The sequence below is a fragment of the Palaemon carinicauda genome, chromosome 41, assembly GCF_036898095.1.
Source record: "Palaemon carinicauda isolate YSFRI2023 chromosome 41, ASM3689809v2, whole genome shotgun sequence".
NCBI lineage: Eukaryota > Metazoa > Arthropoda > Malacostraca > Decapoda > Palaemonidae > Palaemon > Palaemon carinicauda.
Window position 1 is genome coordinate 45,689,931 of NC_090765.1, and position 19,985 is coordinate 45,709,915.

Sequence of the window (19,985 nt, forward strand, 5' to 3'; positions counted from 1 at the left end):
CTTAGGGTTTTTCTATTAATTTTATTATTTATTATGTTCTTGCACTAATATTTTCTTGTGCTTTACAAGCTACTTGAAATGATCCCTGCCCTTTTAATATCGAAGTTGTTGTTGTTAGGTCAAAGGGCTGTAGAATACATTAACAATAACTAAAGAAGTGCAAATTCTAACTTGAAGAATGCAGTTTGAAATATTATATGTGCTAAACTCCAAGAATGGTAATTTATTGAATGTCAATTGCCCAGATAAATCCACGTTACCTATAAAAACAAGATTTTAAAAATATATACTTTATTACAGTATAAGTCAATTTGAAAGAGTTTCATATAGTAAATATATGGTGCTTGAATTGTGTAATAACTGTTTATAATTAAAAGTTTTTGGTTATTCTAGGCAACTCAAATAGTTGAAGTTGATTGAATTAGTCTATCTAGAAAAAAAAAATAGGAAATCATTATTCAGCTGTACCAATATTCTAAAAATTGCATTGCTAATGATTCCACTTTATAAAATTTTTAGCAAGGACAGAATCCTGATACAGCTACCACTGGAGAGAATGAGGGAGAGGAAGATGCCAGACCTTTGGTATATGATGCTCATGACAAGAAAACTCTTGTACTCTCAGTTCGTAGCGCTGTGGAAAAACTAGTCACCCATTTCTCTACAGCATCATCACAACCAGAAAAAGTTAGACTTGGTAAGTCAAAAGTGGGTAGTCAATTGCAATATAATACTGTCTACTCTACATAAAAACTAACTTTTACTGTATATGCAATAGTCTAGGGTGGTTAAGGAGACAGATATTCACAAATATTGTTTGTTAATATTCTGTTGCAAGGACACATTTGTCCTTTACTATTGATGACTGCTCCTAAAATAAATGTTTTGAAAATCAGTAGTATCATATACAGTTTTCTCCATTAGAGTATAGTTTGCCTTCTTTTCTGGAATTTCCTGAATTGTAAGTTTGAATACTGTAAAAATTTGAGGTATCATGCTTTTTTGGTATGTACAGTATGTAGCAAATAAACCTTTTAAAAGGCATTTTAGTACTCGGTGCATAACTACATGAATTCTTGTCAGTTCCCCCCACTGCTATTCTGTTTTTGTTACAGGAACAAGTAGTTTGACACCAGCTGTGGCCACCATAGCCTTGGAAAAACTGTGTCCTGCAATTTATGCTCTTCTCAGTGATGGTCTTCATCCTTCATTACAATCTCTTTTTGGAAAAATTAACAATTCTGTTTGGAGGGTTATTGAAGTTACCAGCCAGATAAGTAAGTACAGTATAGCATTTCAATTCATATTTCGTATTTTTGTGTACCATTCACATTTTGTTTATAAGTTATAACTAGAAAAATATAAATCGGTTTTATGATAAGTGGGGTTCCTTTATGCATTTTTCTTTTTCTCTTGGTTCCAGCAATCACGATTTTTTTTTCTTCCGTCATTATCAGAGTAGCCAAAAACTAATTGGAGTTTGACAATTATAGTATTGTTACAGAGGATAATTGTATAAGGCATGAAATTAATGAAATTCAGTATTGTAATAATTTATTCAGCACAAAATCCTGCTGAAGATTGATACATAAAAATAATTTTTTTTTTTTTTGTGAAATTCACCCAAAATCAAACCATTTACCAAGGTTTGTGAAATTACCCAAGGTAAAAAAAAAATCTTAGTGATGCCAGTCATGATCTATTATATTATTAGTTGACAGATACCTTCATATTGGCCCTCGCTTACTTTGTTCTGTGAGCCCCTAGATAATTTATAACAAAGTTTGTATAGTGGAACTAAGCATTAAAATGATCACATTTTTTTTTCAAAATTTTATTTTCAGATTAATGGCACAATTTTAAAACTTGAGAGAATTTTTTGAGCCTAAAGTACTGTACAGTATTTGAATACTGTAATTTTACCAACATGTCAATAATTTCAATTATTTTTTAAAGTTTGCACTTCAGTATTTTACAATACGAAGTCGATATACTGTCTTGGATGTGGATGATAGTTTAATTAGTTCAGTAAGAGAAAATTGTCAGCCAATGACTACATGCTATACTAGGTTGGAAGTGTTACTATTTCTTTGTTAAAAGAAACAAAAACATTTAAAGAAGAGATGGTGTCAAAGTTGTTTTATGCTCGCTTAACATATATGGGATGACATCCTACTAAAATATCAATTTTAAATCAAGTAGTAAAGGTCTCGGAAATTTACCCTAGAAGGGTGTCACTTACTACCCAAATTTTTGTAAGCCATTGTAGGGGCAAGGAAACCCATCAAAAACACTGTTTCATTACAAGTCTTGTCAGTACATAGGTTTGACTGCAATTGAACCACAGACACATGGGCAACATTCAACATTAGCACCAAATGTGTTGCCCTCTTAGCAACAGACATAATATACATTAACCATCCTATAATAACACCCTGAGATTATATAACATGGCAAAATGGCATATAAACTTCTATAAACTTTTTGAATGCCATAGAACTTTATGTCCATTATTTCTACTCTCTTCATGGCTATATGATGTATTCATGTTCAATAATTACCAGTATTGTATGTAAATGAAAGTTTTACACGTGATATAATTTATATATCAGTAGAAAATAGATTTAATCTGCTACACACAGTTGAATGCTGTAACATCGTATCTTATATAGTTTTTGTGCTAAGATGAGTTAAGTAAATTGTCTAAACAAAGGTCCTGGGAGTTGAAGTGCCAAATTGTATGGGAGCGGCTTGGGTTTTAAAGGGTTAAATGGAAATAATAAATGATAAGCTATATATATATATATATATATATATATATATATATATATATATATATATATATATATATATATATATATATTTGTGTGTGTGTGTATGTAAATAAAAAATAAACATGAAGTCAATGACCTAATGTTAGTGACAGAGTTTGTGTGGCATAGGGAGTCATTGTATGGTACCTAGAATTGCTTCTGTGGGCTTATAGGAATCCCAGCCCTGTTGGAATCTGACAAAGTTCAATTCTCTTAGGCAGAAGCTGAATTTCTGTGGTTGGAGGTATGCCCTTTTCCTTGCATATGTTCCAGAAATTGTAAGTGTGCCACAAGTCCTCCTTGATGCTGTTGTCATACAGAAGAGAGATTAGTGTTTACACTTCAGTGCATTTGGAGGTTATGTTCTTGATGGCCTATCAAACCTCTTTGTGTAAGCATTTGAAGCTCAACAAGTGTCCCGTGGACTCCCTTCTGTACCAATAATGCCTCCAGTGTGAAAAAGGTTTGAGGATTTGCAGATCTCTTCATCTAACTCCACCTGTTGGAACTCCAATGGGCATCTGCCACTGCTTTGAAGGAATGTAAAGGCATCCCTAAGGTCATTTTCAAAGAAGCGGGGGTGGGGGGGTGATGCATCTATCTAATGCAGGAGGCATTAAGGCATTGTAAATCTACATTTATGTGGAGCTGACCCAACTTCTTGGCAACAATAACTTGTCTTGCACACCTTTCTGTTGCTTTATTAGTGAGTGCTTCCTTAATGAGGCCTTTCTTGACTACCTGGTCCAACTCCTCCTTCACTTTTTTTACTCAGTGCTTTGGCACTGACGCTGGGGTTTGGCTTACCCTTCATGACAGGTGCCCAACTTTGGGATGTCCTCTTCTACTGGTACGAAGGGCATAGGCAGAAACTGCTCAATGGGTGTGGGAACCTCAGGTTTGCTGACACCCTGAGAAGAAGGAAAGGATTAGTACAAGAGGCCAACGTTCTTACAAGCATCAAATTAAAGGAAGAAACACTTAGAATACTTGATAAAGTAAACTTCTTGGATGCTTGTCCTATCAGTGTATTGAATGCCAAGAGGAGTGGTCCCCATACATTCCAATCAAACATAGGCGACATCACGTAGGCCCACCCTATTGTCATGAGAGGGCAGGCCTTTCACTTATGGTACAGCAGGGTGGGGCTTCCAACACACACACTTGGGACCCTGTGTCTACCACAGCCTGTACAGGGTCGTGAGCTCTTGGCCTAAACCCAGTCTAGTAGACTGCATATTGGGTTGTACCCCACCGATGACTTGCATGAAGGCGCCTATAGCATCTATAGTGCCTTTTGGAGACTGATTAGCCTACTGCATAACTATATGTGGCATCCAGCATAGACAGCAACTACTGGGTGTAATGAAGTCTAATGTGTATTGGTGCATCGGCTGGTTGAAACATATTTAGGCAAAGGCAGTGTGTCCAGGGGCAGTCCAAAGTCATAAAGGAGGCAAACAATATTTCCAAACTTCTCTGGTAGTGGTGGCTGGGGCCATGGTCTACTCTGTAGATGCCAACTACTCCCTATTGTAGCTAAATGGTCATTAGGTGCTTACAATGCATGCTTACCTTAAACAATTATTCACTGCTCCATGTTGGAGGTGCAAGGAAATTGGTGAAACACTTCAGTATTTTATTTTTACACATTTTGTCAGTACCGTACAGGAGTGTGACAGCGACTGAAATGTAGACTTGAGGGCAACATTAGCATCAATTGTGCTGCCTTCTTGGCTACAGACATAATAAATATTTGACCATATTACATAAGCTCAATTTGAGAAGTATTGTGGCACAAGTTTGTTTTCCTTTCTTTAGTAGTCGAGATGCCTTTTATCACCAAATCAGTAGTTAATGTTTGCTTAAATATATGGTAACCTAATCTGGTTTCTTAATTTTGTTGTATTGCATTGGTAATTGATATTCACAAGAATAAATGGATTGCATAACATGAGGTTCTGCCATGATATACTGATGGTTAGTTTTTTTTTTTTCTTTTTTTTTTTAGCTACCAGATTAGAGGTAGTTAAATTCTTTCTTGCTGGAAGTTAACCTACTTTTATTTGATAGAATTTTTTTTCTTTATAGTAGTTTCTAATCCCCTCCTATTGCTAATTTTATTGAATTAAATAAGGTATGTTGCTCTGAGATTTTTTTATAAAATATTTTCAGTCTTCAAACCATTATTTCTAATAAATCTTCCAGGTCCCTCTACAAAAGCACTAAGTGACTTGGTACTGACATTAAACAGTGAGGAATGTCTGTCAGAGGGGCCCATCAAGTTTAATGCCTTCATCTTTGGTCTACTGAAGTAAGTGGTTAATAAGGTTCTTGATGCAGTTTTTCTGATATATGTTCTTTGAAAAATGTTTTGTTAATACAAGCTATTTATCATGTGTGTACCTCACTTTTTTCAGTATTAGAAGTACAATAGTTCTTACATGTGTTTCTTTTCAGTATTAGATCCTTGGATTCATGGTTGAGCTACATAAGGACAAGAGAAAGTGTAATTCAGAAGCACTACCATCCAGAGGCCTTCCTGTACTTGTCAAATACAGCCACAAAGACCTTATACGATGATTTACTCCTAGCTTTACGACCACTAACCATTCTTCCATTTAACTTAGATCTTTTACATGAATATAAAGCATTACATGCCAGTCTACAGAAAATGGAAGAAAGGTTGTTGCTGCACTCAAGCACCAAAGAAAGCCCTGGAGAAAGACCTCCTTCAGTGTTGGATCATTTGCTTGCTTCAAAGGAAACCAAAGAGTTCAAAAATGCTGCCCAACAAGATCGTGTTAAAGCCTTAATGAGAGTACTCACTTCTCCTGAATTAGATGAAAATGAATTACTGAACTCTACATTAGAACCAGGTCGAGAACGTAGCCGGAGTCCTAGACCCAGGTCTTGCTATGAACACGTAGCTAATGAAGAATCCAACCCTACACTTAAGAAACGATGGAGTGGAGTTCAATTAGGCTCCAGGCTACTCACTGCTATAGACAAACTAATGTTAGAAGAGGCGGGGGGAACATCAAGTGAGGATTACACAGATTCTATTGATAACCCCAAAAATAATAGGCCTATTTATTCTCGGCAAAGTGAACATTCAGAAGACGAAGTTCCATCAGATCTTAGAATAAGTGATGTGTCCAGTAGAGACGGTGATGTAAGTGAGAGGTCTGCTTCTGAGAAAGACACTGAAAATGAGAAGGGCTCACGGGCATGTGCAAATACTGAGGAGGATGAAGAGACAGAGGGTGTAAGGTTCCGTCGCTTGCAATTAAAATGGGAGCAGATGGCAGGACCTGAAAAGAAGAAGCCACAGCCTCCTCAACAGCCCCAACCTCCACCTCTGCCACCACCTGAGAAAGCCATAAGTCCTAGCAGTGGTACAAGATCAAGAATACCACGTCCAGTCAGTATGACCTCCCCACAGAGACCATTTAAGCCTTTTGACCCATCTAAAGAAAAGACATCCCCTCAACTAAAGCAGGCACCTAAGCCTATTGCTGCTATCCCCAAAGAATTACCCAAACCAGCACCCAGACGCTCTTTGAAAGACAAGGCAACTACTCCAAATAATACAAATGAAGAACCTATCAATACAGCTGTACGCCCTCCTTCAGTCCGTTCCCGGTTGGCGCCTCGTCCCAGTTCGGTCAACTCCAATAACACCACTGTTCGAGCCTCGTCTGTGCCCGGTCGTGTTCCCAATAATGGCGACAAAGGCAACAGCAGTAATGGCAGGTATGATGGACAACGTAGGTATGGTGGACAGCAGCGATCAGCAAGCCATGGGAGACGAGTGGCACCTGGAGATATGCCCAAGTAGGTAGCAGTAAGATCACTTAAGGAAACTATGGTTGTGGAGCAGTATTCGATAATTTATTTTCCTTGAATTAAAAAAAAAAAAAAAAATTTTTAGATTTGATCATTCCAGTAATTCCAGTATTTTGTTCTTAAAATCAGTATGCATTGTACTGTACTATAATGTGCTTTATTTTCATGTAAACTTTGCGAGCATTATAAGTTTCTTTGCCGATATCTTTTTCACTTTGATTCTAACAAATTTCGCAAAATTAATTCATCCGTGCCCACAAGCATAGCTTCCTTTGGCAGGAGGAAAGGCTCTAAATTGGTGACATAAATCCACTAATACAGCACTATTTCAAAGCACAAAGAAGAAGGGCACTTCACACCATTACATGTTTTTTTTTAGTTCTGGAAAGTCAGTCATGAAGGGAGCAAGGTATAGTATTGCACTCTTATGTGTATGAATTGGCTCATAATGCTAGTGGCTTTAGACACTAGCAAGTCCAAATTAAATTTAGAATTGGCTGATGATGGTAACATTAAGCTGTTCTTATTTTTGTGTCTGTCTACTTATAGCTCATTTCATCTTAGCATGTTTATTTGTGGCAATGGGATTGACATATGTTAGCGCTTGAATGCACTATGAGCAGAATGGAAAATAGTGCTGTGCTACAGTGCTGTTTATTAGGACCTTCTAGTGTAATTTCTTAAAATTGAGGTTAAACGATAAGAACTGTATATGAGAACAGGTCCAGTGCATGCCCTTTACTGCCACAATGTAGTTTTTTTTTTTTCTTTATAATAGGAGAGTCTCGCAAAGTAACTTTCGTCACTATTTTCTTCCTTCAGAATGATACTGAACAATACACTTATATCATGTACATTAGCAAAAACTTTCACTGTTTTCGTGTAGTCTCTGGTAGAAATCTTTTTTGTGCTTTGATATTATAACCATGCTATTTTTTCTTCTTTACAGATGATAGAATAAATTCATCTCAAAGAATAATAATGTAGGTCCAAATGTTGCTTGTCACTGGAATGCCCTTAGTAGTGAGCAGTTAAATGCACCTCTTAGTAATAACATACTATTTAAGGTTTATGAGTAACTATTAGAAGTGTGATTACCATCTTCATCACAGACTTTGGGAATAGTTTTAACGTTGAGGACTAACTATAACAGTAAAATTACTACCTAAATTAGTTTTCTATTATAAAGGTCTGTTGTTGAATACATTTTTCAACCTGGTTTCCCAAATAAAGATTTTTTTTTTCCAATTATTAAACTAACACCCTAGTTGTCTTTGCAAGCCTGGATAGTAATACTTGCCAGTTTTAACAACATTGTGACTTACATTTTTCATTCTCAAAGGTCATAGTGGCCAGCATCATTTCAAGAATTAATCAAATGTATGCATGAAGATATTTCAAAAGTACTGTATACCAAAAAAACATAAATATAAATATACTAACTGTATATGGCTGAAAATATGTAACACCTTTTGAAATTTGCTTATTAATGATGTTTCATGAGTAATGCACACCCAAACTCAGTAACAAAACTTAACCTAGGAAGACTAGTTGTTCAAAATTATAAATGGTTGCCGACATAAAGTGAAGTTGGCAATAACATATCCTAAAATTATTCTATATTTGAAGGAAACTACTAAAATATTTTGAAATTTTAATCATCACTTCATTAGGAAGAGAATTGATTACATGTCTGCTTTTAAAATTATGGATTTAAATAAAATGAGAAGTCTTTCCAGGTATAGTACCTCTTCTTCCGATGTAGCCTATTAATTTTATTTACTACAAAAAATTTAATCAAACTTTTCACATCTTACAAAATATATGGCACCACTACATATATTAGCTTTTGTTGAGTTTTGAATCTTATACCACAAATAAACTTTTCACATTTGAAACTTGCACATTTTAAAATTTTGAATGTGATTATTGACATTAATCTGACAGGTTACTTTTAAGCTCTTGTGCTTCATTTTGACTATGAGTTCTTATAATATTTGATTATATTTCCAGACTGGTGCAGACACTCCACCATCGCTTAGCTACAGATAATGGTCATCTCAGCTTCAACCGTGGAGATATTCTTACACTGGTAGTTGAAGTAGATGATCGATACCTGCTCTGCTGCCACAATGACCGTAAAGGACTCGTTCCAAGAGCCTCTGTCATTGTTTATGAACAATGAGATTATTCAAGGGAAAAAATGGAACGTCACTAAACTTTTGAAACATGCTGTTGCTAATACTGTAATGTTAATCAAATACCGAGACATGCCAGTAAATAATAGATTAATAAGAAAGTTAACTGCTACTCCATCATGCAACTAATACTTATAAAGGACCTGTACAGGATTTCCAGAACTAGTATGTATCCACTTGGTGCACATAATCCTTCCTGTCTTTTTCTCACAAATTTTTTAAACTTACAGTTCAAAATTATCTTGACCTATTCAAAGCTGATACTGTAAAAACAAAGCTCTAATCAGGCAGATATTCTGTTACAAAAGGATCATAAGTCTTAGTCTTCATGGAAGCATGTTTTGGAGAGAATGTATTTGTGTAATCATCATCCACTAATTACATCCTTCAAATATCCTCTACCTCATCATTTGTCTTTGCTCATGGTAAAGCATGTCAGATGCCAATTGTGAATGGAAAGCCCTCTTCTTGAGGTCACTATGCAGGAAACATTGGATTTGTTGGAAAGGTAAGATGATGAATCTTTATTTACACCACCACCACCTAGTTATGTTGTTATTGTTTATATCCTGTTTAGATATTCTGTAGTTAACCTTATCTTCTAGCTTGCTAAAAGCACCAGATACTGAACACTCTAGCATTTTAATATTGTTTAACATTAGTTCCAGAAGCGACCGATTAAAGAGTTTAGCGTGGGTCATGGTTCATGAAATAATGGGATGTGAAAGGAAGTGTTATGTGGTCCTTTTTTTCAATCTGCAATGATGGGTAAAATAAGAGGACCACATATTAAAACTTCCAAAAGCGTGAAAGCTGGAGTGGTCGGGTAGCACTTTTGACACTGCCACCCTCAGTGTGCCAGTTATGTAGCAGCGCCAGCAGCTGTTGGCTCTGATGGGTTGAAATAATGAGAGACTGGCTAGTCCTGCACCCTATTCACAATCTTTCAACAAAAATTATGGTACATTTATGTGTAGAATTTCACAATGGCCAATGATTAGAAAACTGTCAAGGATATAAATAGAAAACTTAACTGGTTCAAATAATGATGCAAGTAAAAGTAGAGTGGGTTTGGGGGAACAGTTGCAGGGGTAACTTGGATAACTTTCTATTGCCTCTAATTTTAGTATCTATTATTAGGAAATATTTTACCTCAATTCTGTTGAATTAAATTTTTTATAGCAGTCTTATCTTTTTTATATATATTAAACAATTGATGTACTTAATTTCAGTTGACTCTGCTTCTCTTAAGTTTATATCAATAAAACAAATCCCATCGAGTGTTGGGTTTTATTGTTAATTGCTTAAATATATCATTTCTATCTTTATTCTGTTGTCTGTCAGCCAGTCCCTCCCGGGGTGTGACGCTCACAGTAAGGCCGAGTATACCAAGTTATACTATAAGGAACCTTACTAACTGTCTCTCCCACTAGTTGTGTATCCTTCATCCTACCCTGCATGTTCCTGGGGCTGTCTTTTGGTGTTCCTTTTGCTGTTCATAGCTAGTTGGCTTTTTATGCACTTGCTCTTCATCTTTTAGTCAGGGTTTCTACTTTTCCACATTCAAGGAATACTGTAGACAGTCTGCATGTAAGCAAAGGGTTCTGTATGGTACTGTACTTAGTTCCAATGTGCCTCTAGGACAGGATTGTCACAGAAAAACTGCTGCCACAGTCAGCACTTTTATCTTCATGTAAGTATTCTTTTAATATTTTGGGTGAGAAACCCAGTCAGCTGTGTTCTCCACTCATGTGCTTATTAACTTCAAAGAACGAGGTGCTGAAGGATTGTAAGAATTGGGTGTTTAAAAAGAATCTATTAATTTTTAAAACTGTATACATAGCAGTCATATATTTTGCTCCAGCACTGTTTAGTCTTCCAAGAGAGACAGATGATTCTTTTATTTCACAAAATGTGTATGAATTTGGTTTTAGTTATAGCAATATCAGCTTATCATCCTTCATAGCTATAGATCTTTATCTCATAGATGTGGTCCTTGTACCCTGTGTTGCGGTAGTTCTCGTGTAGATACCCTTCCTTGGTTGCAATCAATTCACACAAGTTGTAACATGATTATTTTTCTCTCCCTGGCTCTGTAGGTCAAGTTTTGAGAGTAGTTAGTAATTCTGTGTTTCTTATATTGTGATGTATAGATACCAATGAAAGTGTAATATTACGTAATAAGGTTTTTTTCTTAAAATTCATGTACCTAAAGTGATAGGTGCATCATTTCTGTACATTTTTGAGAGCTTTATTATTTCTGTTCTAATTTTGTCCTATATGATTAGGACTAAAATAAAGTCAAATTAAAGATTTGAGTATAATGGAGGTGCCTAAGTCTTTATTTCAATATATTTTTTGTAACCAAAGACAAAGCCACTTTGTACATTTATGTAGATTGTATAGATTGGTTTGTAGATACTGTATTACCAAAATAAATAAAATTTGGTTAAAGCTTTAGTGTAATGTAATATACTGTATTGAGTTAATTGATACTACTGATAATCATTAAAAATTTTGCCAGTACTCATCGGACAGTCATGGCAGCAGATACATAGGACTGGGGATATGGAAATGAAGTAGGCTCTGCTAAAGCCAGTATTTTAATCACAATTTATAACACATAGTGATCATCACTAAGTTTTGAAATGAGTAGGACTTTTTATTATATAATGTAAATCATGCCTGTAAAAAGGACAATAATAATAATGATGAAAACAGAGCCATGACTTTCAAAGGGTTCAGCTGTGATCTAAGCACTGGAATAGTTCTAGGAGATGGTTTCGTCGTAATGAATATGCAAAGGTCAAGTGTTCGGGTCACTGATGCTGATAGCTTCACTATTATGCATGTCTCTTGTCTGTCTGCTGATGAAAACAGCATTTGGTTTACAAAACACTGCTCTATTAATATGGTGAATAAAAAATTGGTCAGATGATAAATTTTATTGTTCCTTAGTCACAAACCACATATTTTTATAAAACAAATTTTATTTTCGATTTTTCTTATACTGTAGTATTTACCAACAGCAATACTTTCATAAGTTTATTTACCACTTTCATCTCCCACGATTGATTAGCTATTACACAATACTGCCTTTATGACTCCCCTCCCTCCCCTATTGCATTACTGTACCATTTTACAATTCATTGTAATTTTGAATTTCATAAAGCTTACAGACCATCTCAGTAGAGATTCTAAGATCTACTTTCTTTGTTTTGACAGCTTGCAGAGATTTTGATTATATTTCTTTTTAGAAATTGTAATTACAGTTTTTCATTGTCACTGCTGTTAGTTTCTTGCACCCATTATACTACTGTTTACCAGAGTTCGGCAGCTGGACCCGTGATTGGGCTGGCCTATTGAGGACACCGCAGCCCCACCCCACATGGGGAGGCCCCTAGAAAAGGTGGGGTAAACATCGGAAACGGCAAACCCGTCTGGTCAGCTCACCGAGGCTGGCGGACATCCCACTAATGCAGTCGAAACAAGAAGGAAAAAATATTAACCTTAAGTGCGTGGAACATCCGCACCCTCCAAGACGTGACAAACACCAACCGCCCGGAACGACGTACAGCCCTCGTCTGCAAGGAGCTAGCCCGCTTCAATGTTGATGTGGCGGCTCTTAGCGAGACCAGACTACCTGAAGAGGGCAACATCAGGGAAGCTGGAACAGGCTACACCATCTTCTGGAAAGGCAAGGCCCTAGAGGAGGCTCGCATCCACGGTGTCTGCTTCGCCATCGGTTCCCAGCTGGTGCAGCAGCACAACCTCGCTCCCAAGGCCATCAGTGAGCGCCTGATGACTGTCCGCATCCCCATCACGCGGGACATACACCTCACCCTGATCTCTGTCTACGCCCCGACTATGACCTCAACCGATGATGACAAAGCTGCCTTCTACACCCAGCTCGACCGCACCATCCAGGCAGTGCCCACCAACGACAAGCTCGTTGTGCTTGGCGACTTTAATGCCCGAGTGGGAAAAGACCATCGCCTGTGGGAGGGAATCATCGGCCGCCATGGCATTGGAAATTGCAACGCCAATGGCCAACTCCTACTGGGTCTGTGTGCAGAACACCAACTTGTGGTAACCAACACCATCTTCCAGTTACCAAAGCGACAAAAGACCACATGGAGACACCCACGGTCTAAACACTGGCACACCCTGGACTACGTCCTGACCAAAGCCAGAGACCGAGGAGACGTCCGCATCACCCGATCCATGCCCGGAGTGGACGACTGCTGGACGGACCACAGACTCCTCATCTCCCGACTCTCCGTGACGACCCTACGACCACCCAGTAGGGCACCTGACAGCGTACCACACCAACGCTTTGATTGTAGCAAGCTCCACAACCCCCAGGTGGCACAGAACTACAAGGAGGCTTGCGAACGTCACCTCGCAGACCTCGTGGGTCAGGCCACTGTTGAGCACCACTGGACCACCCTCAGAAACGCCATGGCCCGTGCCGCGGAGGAAACACTAGGCTACACCACCAAGAAACGGCAGGATTGGTTCGATGAGAATGATGCTACCATCTCTCTTCTCATTGAAACCAAACGACAAGCACGCCTGACTTTAGAAAACCAACCAACAGCAGCTAACAAATGTGCGCTCACAAGGTGGCTGAAGCTGATTGCCAAAGAGGGATCCGTGAAGCCCGGAACACCTGGTGGCAAAGAAAAGCTGCAGAAATACCGAGTTTCGCTGACCAACGTGACCTGCGCAGCTTCTATACAGCAACAAAGGAAATATTCGGTCCCACACGGTCATCAGTGGGCGGCCTGAAGGACGCGGATGGGGCCACAACCATCACCGACAGCGAGGGCATCCTGGCCAGGTGGAGGTCTCACTTTGAGAACCTCCTCAATGACCAAGCAGACACCCCAGACGATCTCCTGCGAATGACCCCGCAGCATCCCGTCCGTCACTGGATGGCACTACCACCCTCCATCCAGGACTTCAACAAGGCCCTGCAGCGCATGAAGCCGGCAAACCCCCAGGGCCAGACAATATCCCGTTGGAGCTCCTCACTCACGGTGGCCCCAGGTTGAGGAACCGTTTGATGCTCCTTACTGAAAATATGGGAGACCAAGACCCTCCCCAGTGACTTCCGCGATGCAAACATCACTACCATCTTCAAGAAGGGAGACAGGGAGAACTATAACAACTACCGGGGAATATCACTACTAAGCATCGCGAGTAAGATTTTCGCTCGGATTCTCCTTGACCGCCTCCTTATTCTCGCAGAAGACGTCCTGCCAGAGTCCCAGTGCGGCTTTCGACCTTCCTGCGGGACCATAGACATGATCTTCTGCGCGCGACAACAACAGCCCATAATGTTCATCTTCTGGGATTTGAAAAAGGCCTTCGACAAAGTACCTCGACCTGCCATGTGGGCTGTCCTCAAAAGATATAGCTGCCCACCCGATTTTGTCAAGCTGGTGCGTGCCCTTCATGACGGAATGGTTGGGAGAGTCTGCCACCAGAACTCTCTTTCAGTCCCATTCCCCATCAACGGCAGCCTGAAGCAGGGTTGTGTTCTGGCCCCAACGTGTTTCTCGCTATATACCGCAGCAATGCTCAACGAGATTCCCCCAGACACACCCTCAGTCGACCTACGTTTCCGCATGGATTGAGGCGTTTTCAACCTCGCTAGACTCCGCGCCAGAACCAAGATCACCTTGTGTGCAGTGCGAGAGCTGCAGTATGCTGACGACAATGCCACCCCAGGTCAGACGGCAGAGGACCTGCAGTCGTTACCTGATGCATACAACTCAGCCTACGAACGTTTTGGGATGCAAGTCAACACAGACAAAACCAAGACCCTCGTCCAACATCCACCAGGACTGATGCTCCCGAACTTCAATACCACAGTGAATGATCAACCGTTAAAACAGGTGGACCAGTTCTCCTACCTAGGGAGCATCCTAACATCAGCTCCCACAAGCAAAAGGGACGTGGAGAACAGGATCAGGGCAGCCCACTCCACCTTTGGCCGACTCAACTGCCGCGTATTTAACAACCACGCACTAACAATGACCACCAAAATAATGGTGTTCAGGGCAGTAGTCCTCTCCACGCTCCTGTATGCATGTGAAACATGGACGCTATATAGAAGTGGTATTAAAAACCTAGAACGCTTCCAACAAATGAAACTGAGGCAGATCTTGAAAATCCCCTGGGAGAGCCACACCACCAACATTGAAGTCTTAGAACGTGCCTCGCGGACCAGCATGGAAGCCACCATCATCCACCACCGCCTCCGCTGGATAGGACACGTGCATAGGATGGATCCATCTAGGCTCCCAAAGAAGATATTCTACGGAAAACTGACCCAGGGCACCAGACCACGAGGAGCCCCGAAAATGCGCCAGAAAGATCAACTAAAGCGCACCCTGGCTGTGACATCGATCCTTCCTCATGGGAAGAAACAGCCAGGGACAGGAAAACCTGGAAGAGTACAGTACACCATGGCACCGTGGACTTCGAGTAGAGGAGGAGACAAAATGAGGCTAGGAGGAGAAGGAGAGAGCGATTAGAACAGCCCCGCCCACCACCTACCCTCCCCTGTGAACACTGTCCGCCACTCTTCCACCACAGACATAAGCACCCACCCCAAAGATAGGAGGCTGATGGCTAACGACAGAACCCAATACTCAGACACGAGTGGGCGCCGACGACGACTATATTCTTTCAGAATTTTGGAGTCACTTTTGTAATACATGTATTTTTCTAATACCTTGCTGAGTAAGGGGGAAGGAAAGTTACAAACCTGTGATGTCTTAATGTATTTTTCCAAATGGCAACAAGCCTCCACCCATGTGTCAACTTCCTTATGCAGTTCTCGTTCTCATCTTCTGCGAGACATGCCATGACTGGTTTTTGGCACCCTTAAGATATCACCCAAAAATAATACTATATACCATTCTTTGGATGCGTCTTTGCAATCTTGGAAGTCCTTGGGTTAGTATTCTGCTTTTCTGAATAGGGTTGTTACTTGGATTGTAATGAAGATATGATGTTAATGATGATAAGACATATTAGTTCATCACTATACCAGTGTTGTCAGCAAGGTAAAGAATTTCTTTGAAACTACTTCTTCCCTAAAATGAGGAATATTAGCTACTCTTCTCATGTTGCTGCCCTGACTGTTTCAGATTGCTGCTTTGCTGATGAGAATAACCTGACTGTCAGAAAGATATTCCATCCCCAGCTTCACTCTCATTGTCCAACAGAGACTACACTGGATCGCTGGCTGGCAGATTATCATATTTCCCATAACCCAGAATTCCACCGGAGTGATGTTCCGGCCTCTGTTTATCCACACAATCTTGACAATGAAACCAAATAACAGAATTAAAAGAAAATGCTGAATAGATGCCTTTTTGACATCTCATGGTTACAAGGCATACTACCATGCAGGCTGATTGACTTGCAATATGCTAATGCTGCTTCCCTTTTGGGCCACACCCAAGAGTCCATGCAACATATATGTAAGGCACCTTATCTTCAATATGCTATAAGTATTTAGCTTGATAAATATGAGAAAAACAACAAGTAAAAATGCAGTAACCTAACACTATTCAGAATGTGACCATCTCCACCATTAATGATATAAAACTGCAGTTTGTACTGTTTGCCAATTTGCTTGGTAGCATTGTTTCATCCACCACCGAGATTGATATACTGGAGAAGAAAAATATGGCACTATTTGCTTTCCAAATACAGGCTGTGAGGAGAACAAAGTGTTCAGGTTCAGGACAAACACTCAAGACTGACCACCAAAAACCAGAAAGTACTGTACAGGTTATATGCAGTACTCTATACCACAATTTTGATTTGTGGGGCAGAGACCTAAAACATCCTATATTAACACCATTTTGAGCAACTGGAACACTTCATATTTCCTGTCTGCAGAAGATTCTAAGCCTTATAGGAAAGGTTCTGGAACAAACATGATACATACCTAAGGGAGCTATGATTACCTCATGCTTTAGATCAGGTTGATCCTGCTACAGTCGGGTATTAAACCTGATACAATACATCAAGTAATGGATTTGTGAAGAAGCAAATTACCAGTACAACACTGTAAACCATAGAGCGTTCTTTCTGAAGGTGGCTCAAACTACTGTATATAGAATACCAGCATAGTCCACATTATTGAATCACTGCTTACCAATTGGCAATTCTTTGTAGAAATGGAGGCAGAAAAGGCAGATAGAGGATACAGGACAACATACTTCCACAAGGATTAATGCTGGCGCTAATGCCATTTATCATCTATACAAATACCCAGCCATAGTGCCAGAACATCGTACTCCTTCACCAGCATCAAAGAAAGACCAGCGCCCCTGACTTGCCTCTCCATTTACTACAAAAAGTGGCTACTCGATGCCAATTCAAGCAAAACAAAGGTGTGTGCCTTCCATTTGAAGAATCGCCAGGCAAACAGAAAGCAAAAGATCAAATGCTGTGACAAAGAACAGGAAAATCACCCTATTCAGTTTACTTAAGAGTCACCTTTTAACAAAATGCTCTCTCCTTTAAAGAACACGCACATGCACATAAAAGTAGCAGCAACTAGGAACAACCTCCTCAGCATTCTTGCCAACACCAGTTGGGGAATAGACTGAGACAAACAGCCTTAGCACTACTACTCTAAACTTTAGAGTTCTGTGGAACAATGTGGGGATGATGATGCCAAGCACACAATTGACCCGTGGAACAATGTGGGGATGATGATGCCAAGCACACAATAGACCCACAGATAAAAAGTCCTGTTGGATTATTACTGGTACCCTAAAATCAAAATGCCTACCATCTTTATATAAAATAACCGGTATCCCACCACCCATATCTAATTAGAAACGCTAGCAAGCACTGAAAATAATAAAACTATTAATAACCCTAGATATCCACTACACAACCATCAGGAAGCAGAGCAAAGACAAATCCCACAAAAGGTTTGCAACAGTGCATGGACCAAAACCAATCAGAGCAGCTGCTCATAGGCTAGGGAAGTGGCGGGAAAGTGACTGATGGCCATCCAATGAGGTGCTGCTCAGATCAAACAAAAGCCTGTCCAGCAGAACAACTTTCACTGCTCAGATCAAACTAAAGCCTGTCCAGCAGAACAACTTTCACCATGAAGGACTGGGGAGCCCTAAACAGAGCAAGGGTAAAAGTGGGCAAACCTGGAAATACCCACCATAAAATTAATGGGGATTAGCCACCAACTCTGAATGCCCATGGTGTGGGGAACACCACAAACAATGGAACACATCCTATGAGGGTGCCCAGTTGGCCCTCACTGCTCGGATCAAGACCTCGGAGAGGCAAACAACAACGCTATCCAGTGAGTTTGTCATTGGCACGATAAGGTATGATGACGACCTCTTTGCTTAAGATGGCTAGGTCACATGATCATGTATGCTTGACAAGCCACTCCCAAAAAGTTTTAAACATAGCTAAAATCTTCTGGTGAACCCAAGAAGATAAAAAGACCAAGCAAGCTAAGTCATCCTTGAAAAAGGTGCAAAAATAATACAAATCAACCCTAACACTTCAAGCACTTGATTGATCTGGAAAAAGAGATCCCTTCCTTAGGTCAGAATAACAAAGCTCTTTTCATCCTGCAGCAGTAACATGCCAGACAGTAGAACCCTGGCGTCCCCCTCACTTGTCCAGGATTGGCCTAGTGAGCAGTATCAATACAAATAATAGGTTGGGAGCCACAGCACTATGTACTCTTCATACTATATTTGTCATCTGAGGAACACAAAATATCATCATCAGTTATGGGGTCAATGTGCGGCACAACCTGCAAGGACTTTTCTGTAAAAGGCTAGAACATAAAATACCAATGAAATATTTTCTGCCCTGCTTTATGGCCAGTATTTTGCCATGCAAGGCACAATCTCAGTGTGTTTAAGTGAGACAAGGGTTCAAGCTATACAGCACCTTCACTACTGGAAAAGGTCCGGTACATAAAAGTTTTTACTCAACAGATAAGTTGATCATAACATAAGTTTCTTCCTAAACGAATACAAACCATTGTCTTTTAAATAGGAGTAAGATTTCGGTGTAACTGGAAACTGCACTCTCTCTTGATTTCTATCACTCACAGTAGAGATATATTCTTGCTGCTTCTCTAATTATGATTATTTTAAATTTTTGATTTCTCCTTGTAGGAGAACGGAATGTACAGATAGTTATGTTCGAAGGATTTTTTAAAGGAAGAGGGAAAAGATATGCAGTTGTTATATGAATAAAATATAAATGTAGGACAGTTTACTGAGCAACCTATTTTCAACATTATCTTTTATCCTGTTGTGCAACATGTTGTTGCTGTCAATTCCTAAAGTGTGATCTCATGATGACAGTGTGAACCTAAGGAATTTGACTTTTGGACATGGACGAAGTACACCAACTTGATCCTTTCGGGTGCTTAGGCTGGGATATTCTTGATGCACCAGCCGGGAAACCTTGATTTTAGAGCTGTGCTGCCCTTTATAACCCTTCCCCTCCCCTATTGGGTCACTATACCATTTTTCAATTCATTGTAATTTTGAATTAATTTCATTAAGCTTAAAGACCATTCTCAGTTGAGATTCTAAGATCCAATTTCTTTGTTTTGGCAGCCAGAGATTTTATTTCTTTTAAGCAATTGTAATTGTAGTTTTCATTAGACAGTAGAAAGGGTCAGGAAGCTGAAGGATGCGGGAGAGCCCAGACCCCCTCCAACAACAAGACCTGCCCATAGAAGGCCATCTTCCGACGTCTCGCTCCATCCCCGCGCCTCACCTAGCCAGCCCAGGAAAGATGCTCCTGCTACGGCCTGGCCCCAAACTTCGCAACCCCCCCCGTAGAGAAGCGCCGGCTCCACAGTCAGCCTTCAGGCCTTCTTATTCGGCCTCCAGAAGAGGGTGTTCAGGCCACGCTTCTCGAAGAAGGTAGGGAGAGAGGCCCCCTACTCCTGCCGAAGCCTCAGGTGGGGGGATGCCTCAAACGTTCTTGGCAAGCATGGCGGGACCACGAAGCGGATCTGTGGACAGTAGCAGTACTAAAGGAAGGGTACAAGTTTCCCTCTGATACCAGATCTACAGGGGGAGTGGTTGGC

General features: G+C 40.1%; 1 protein-coding gene and 1 long non-coding RNA gene across 2 annotated transcripts in view; one reads left to right on the top strand and one right to left on the bottom strand.

Annotated features, from left to right (window-relative positions):
• The window catches only part of LOC137632582 (uncharacterized), a 148,694-nt gene extending 136,899 nt beyond the window's left edge, over nucleotides 1-11,795 (top strand). The window contains 5 exon segments of the mRNA XM_068364611.1: nucleotides 520-697; nucleotides 1,116-1,277; nucleotides 5,022-5,127; nucleotides 5,274-6,650; nucleotides 8,676-11,795. Coding sequence (XP_068220712.1) covers nucleotides 520-697; nucleotides 1,116-1,277; nucleotides 5,022-5,127; nucleotides 5,274-6,650; nucleotides 8,676-8,847 — 1,995 coding nt within the window. The 3' untranslated portion in view covers nucleotides 8,848-11,795.
• LOC137632583 (uncharacterized) overlaps nucleotides 1-19,985 on the bottom strand; it is a 58,086-nt gene that overhangs the window by 4,701 nt on the left and 33,400 nt on the right. The gene's annotated exons all lie outside the window — the stretch shown is intronic.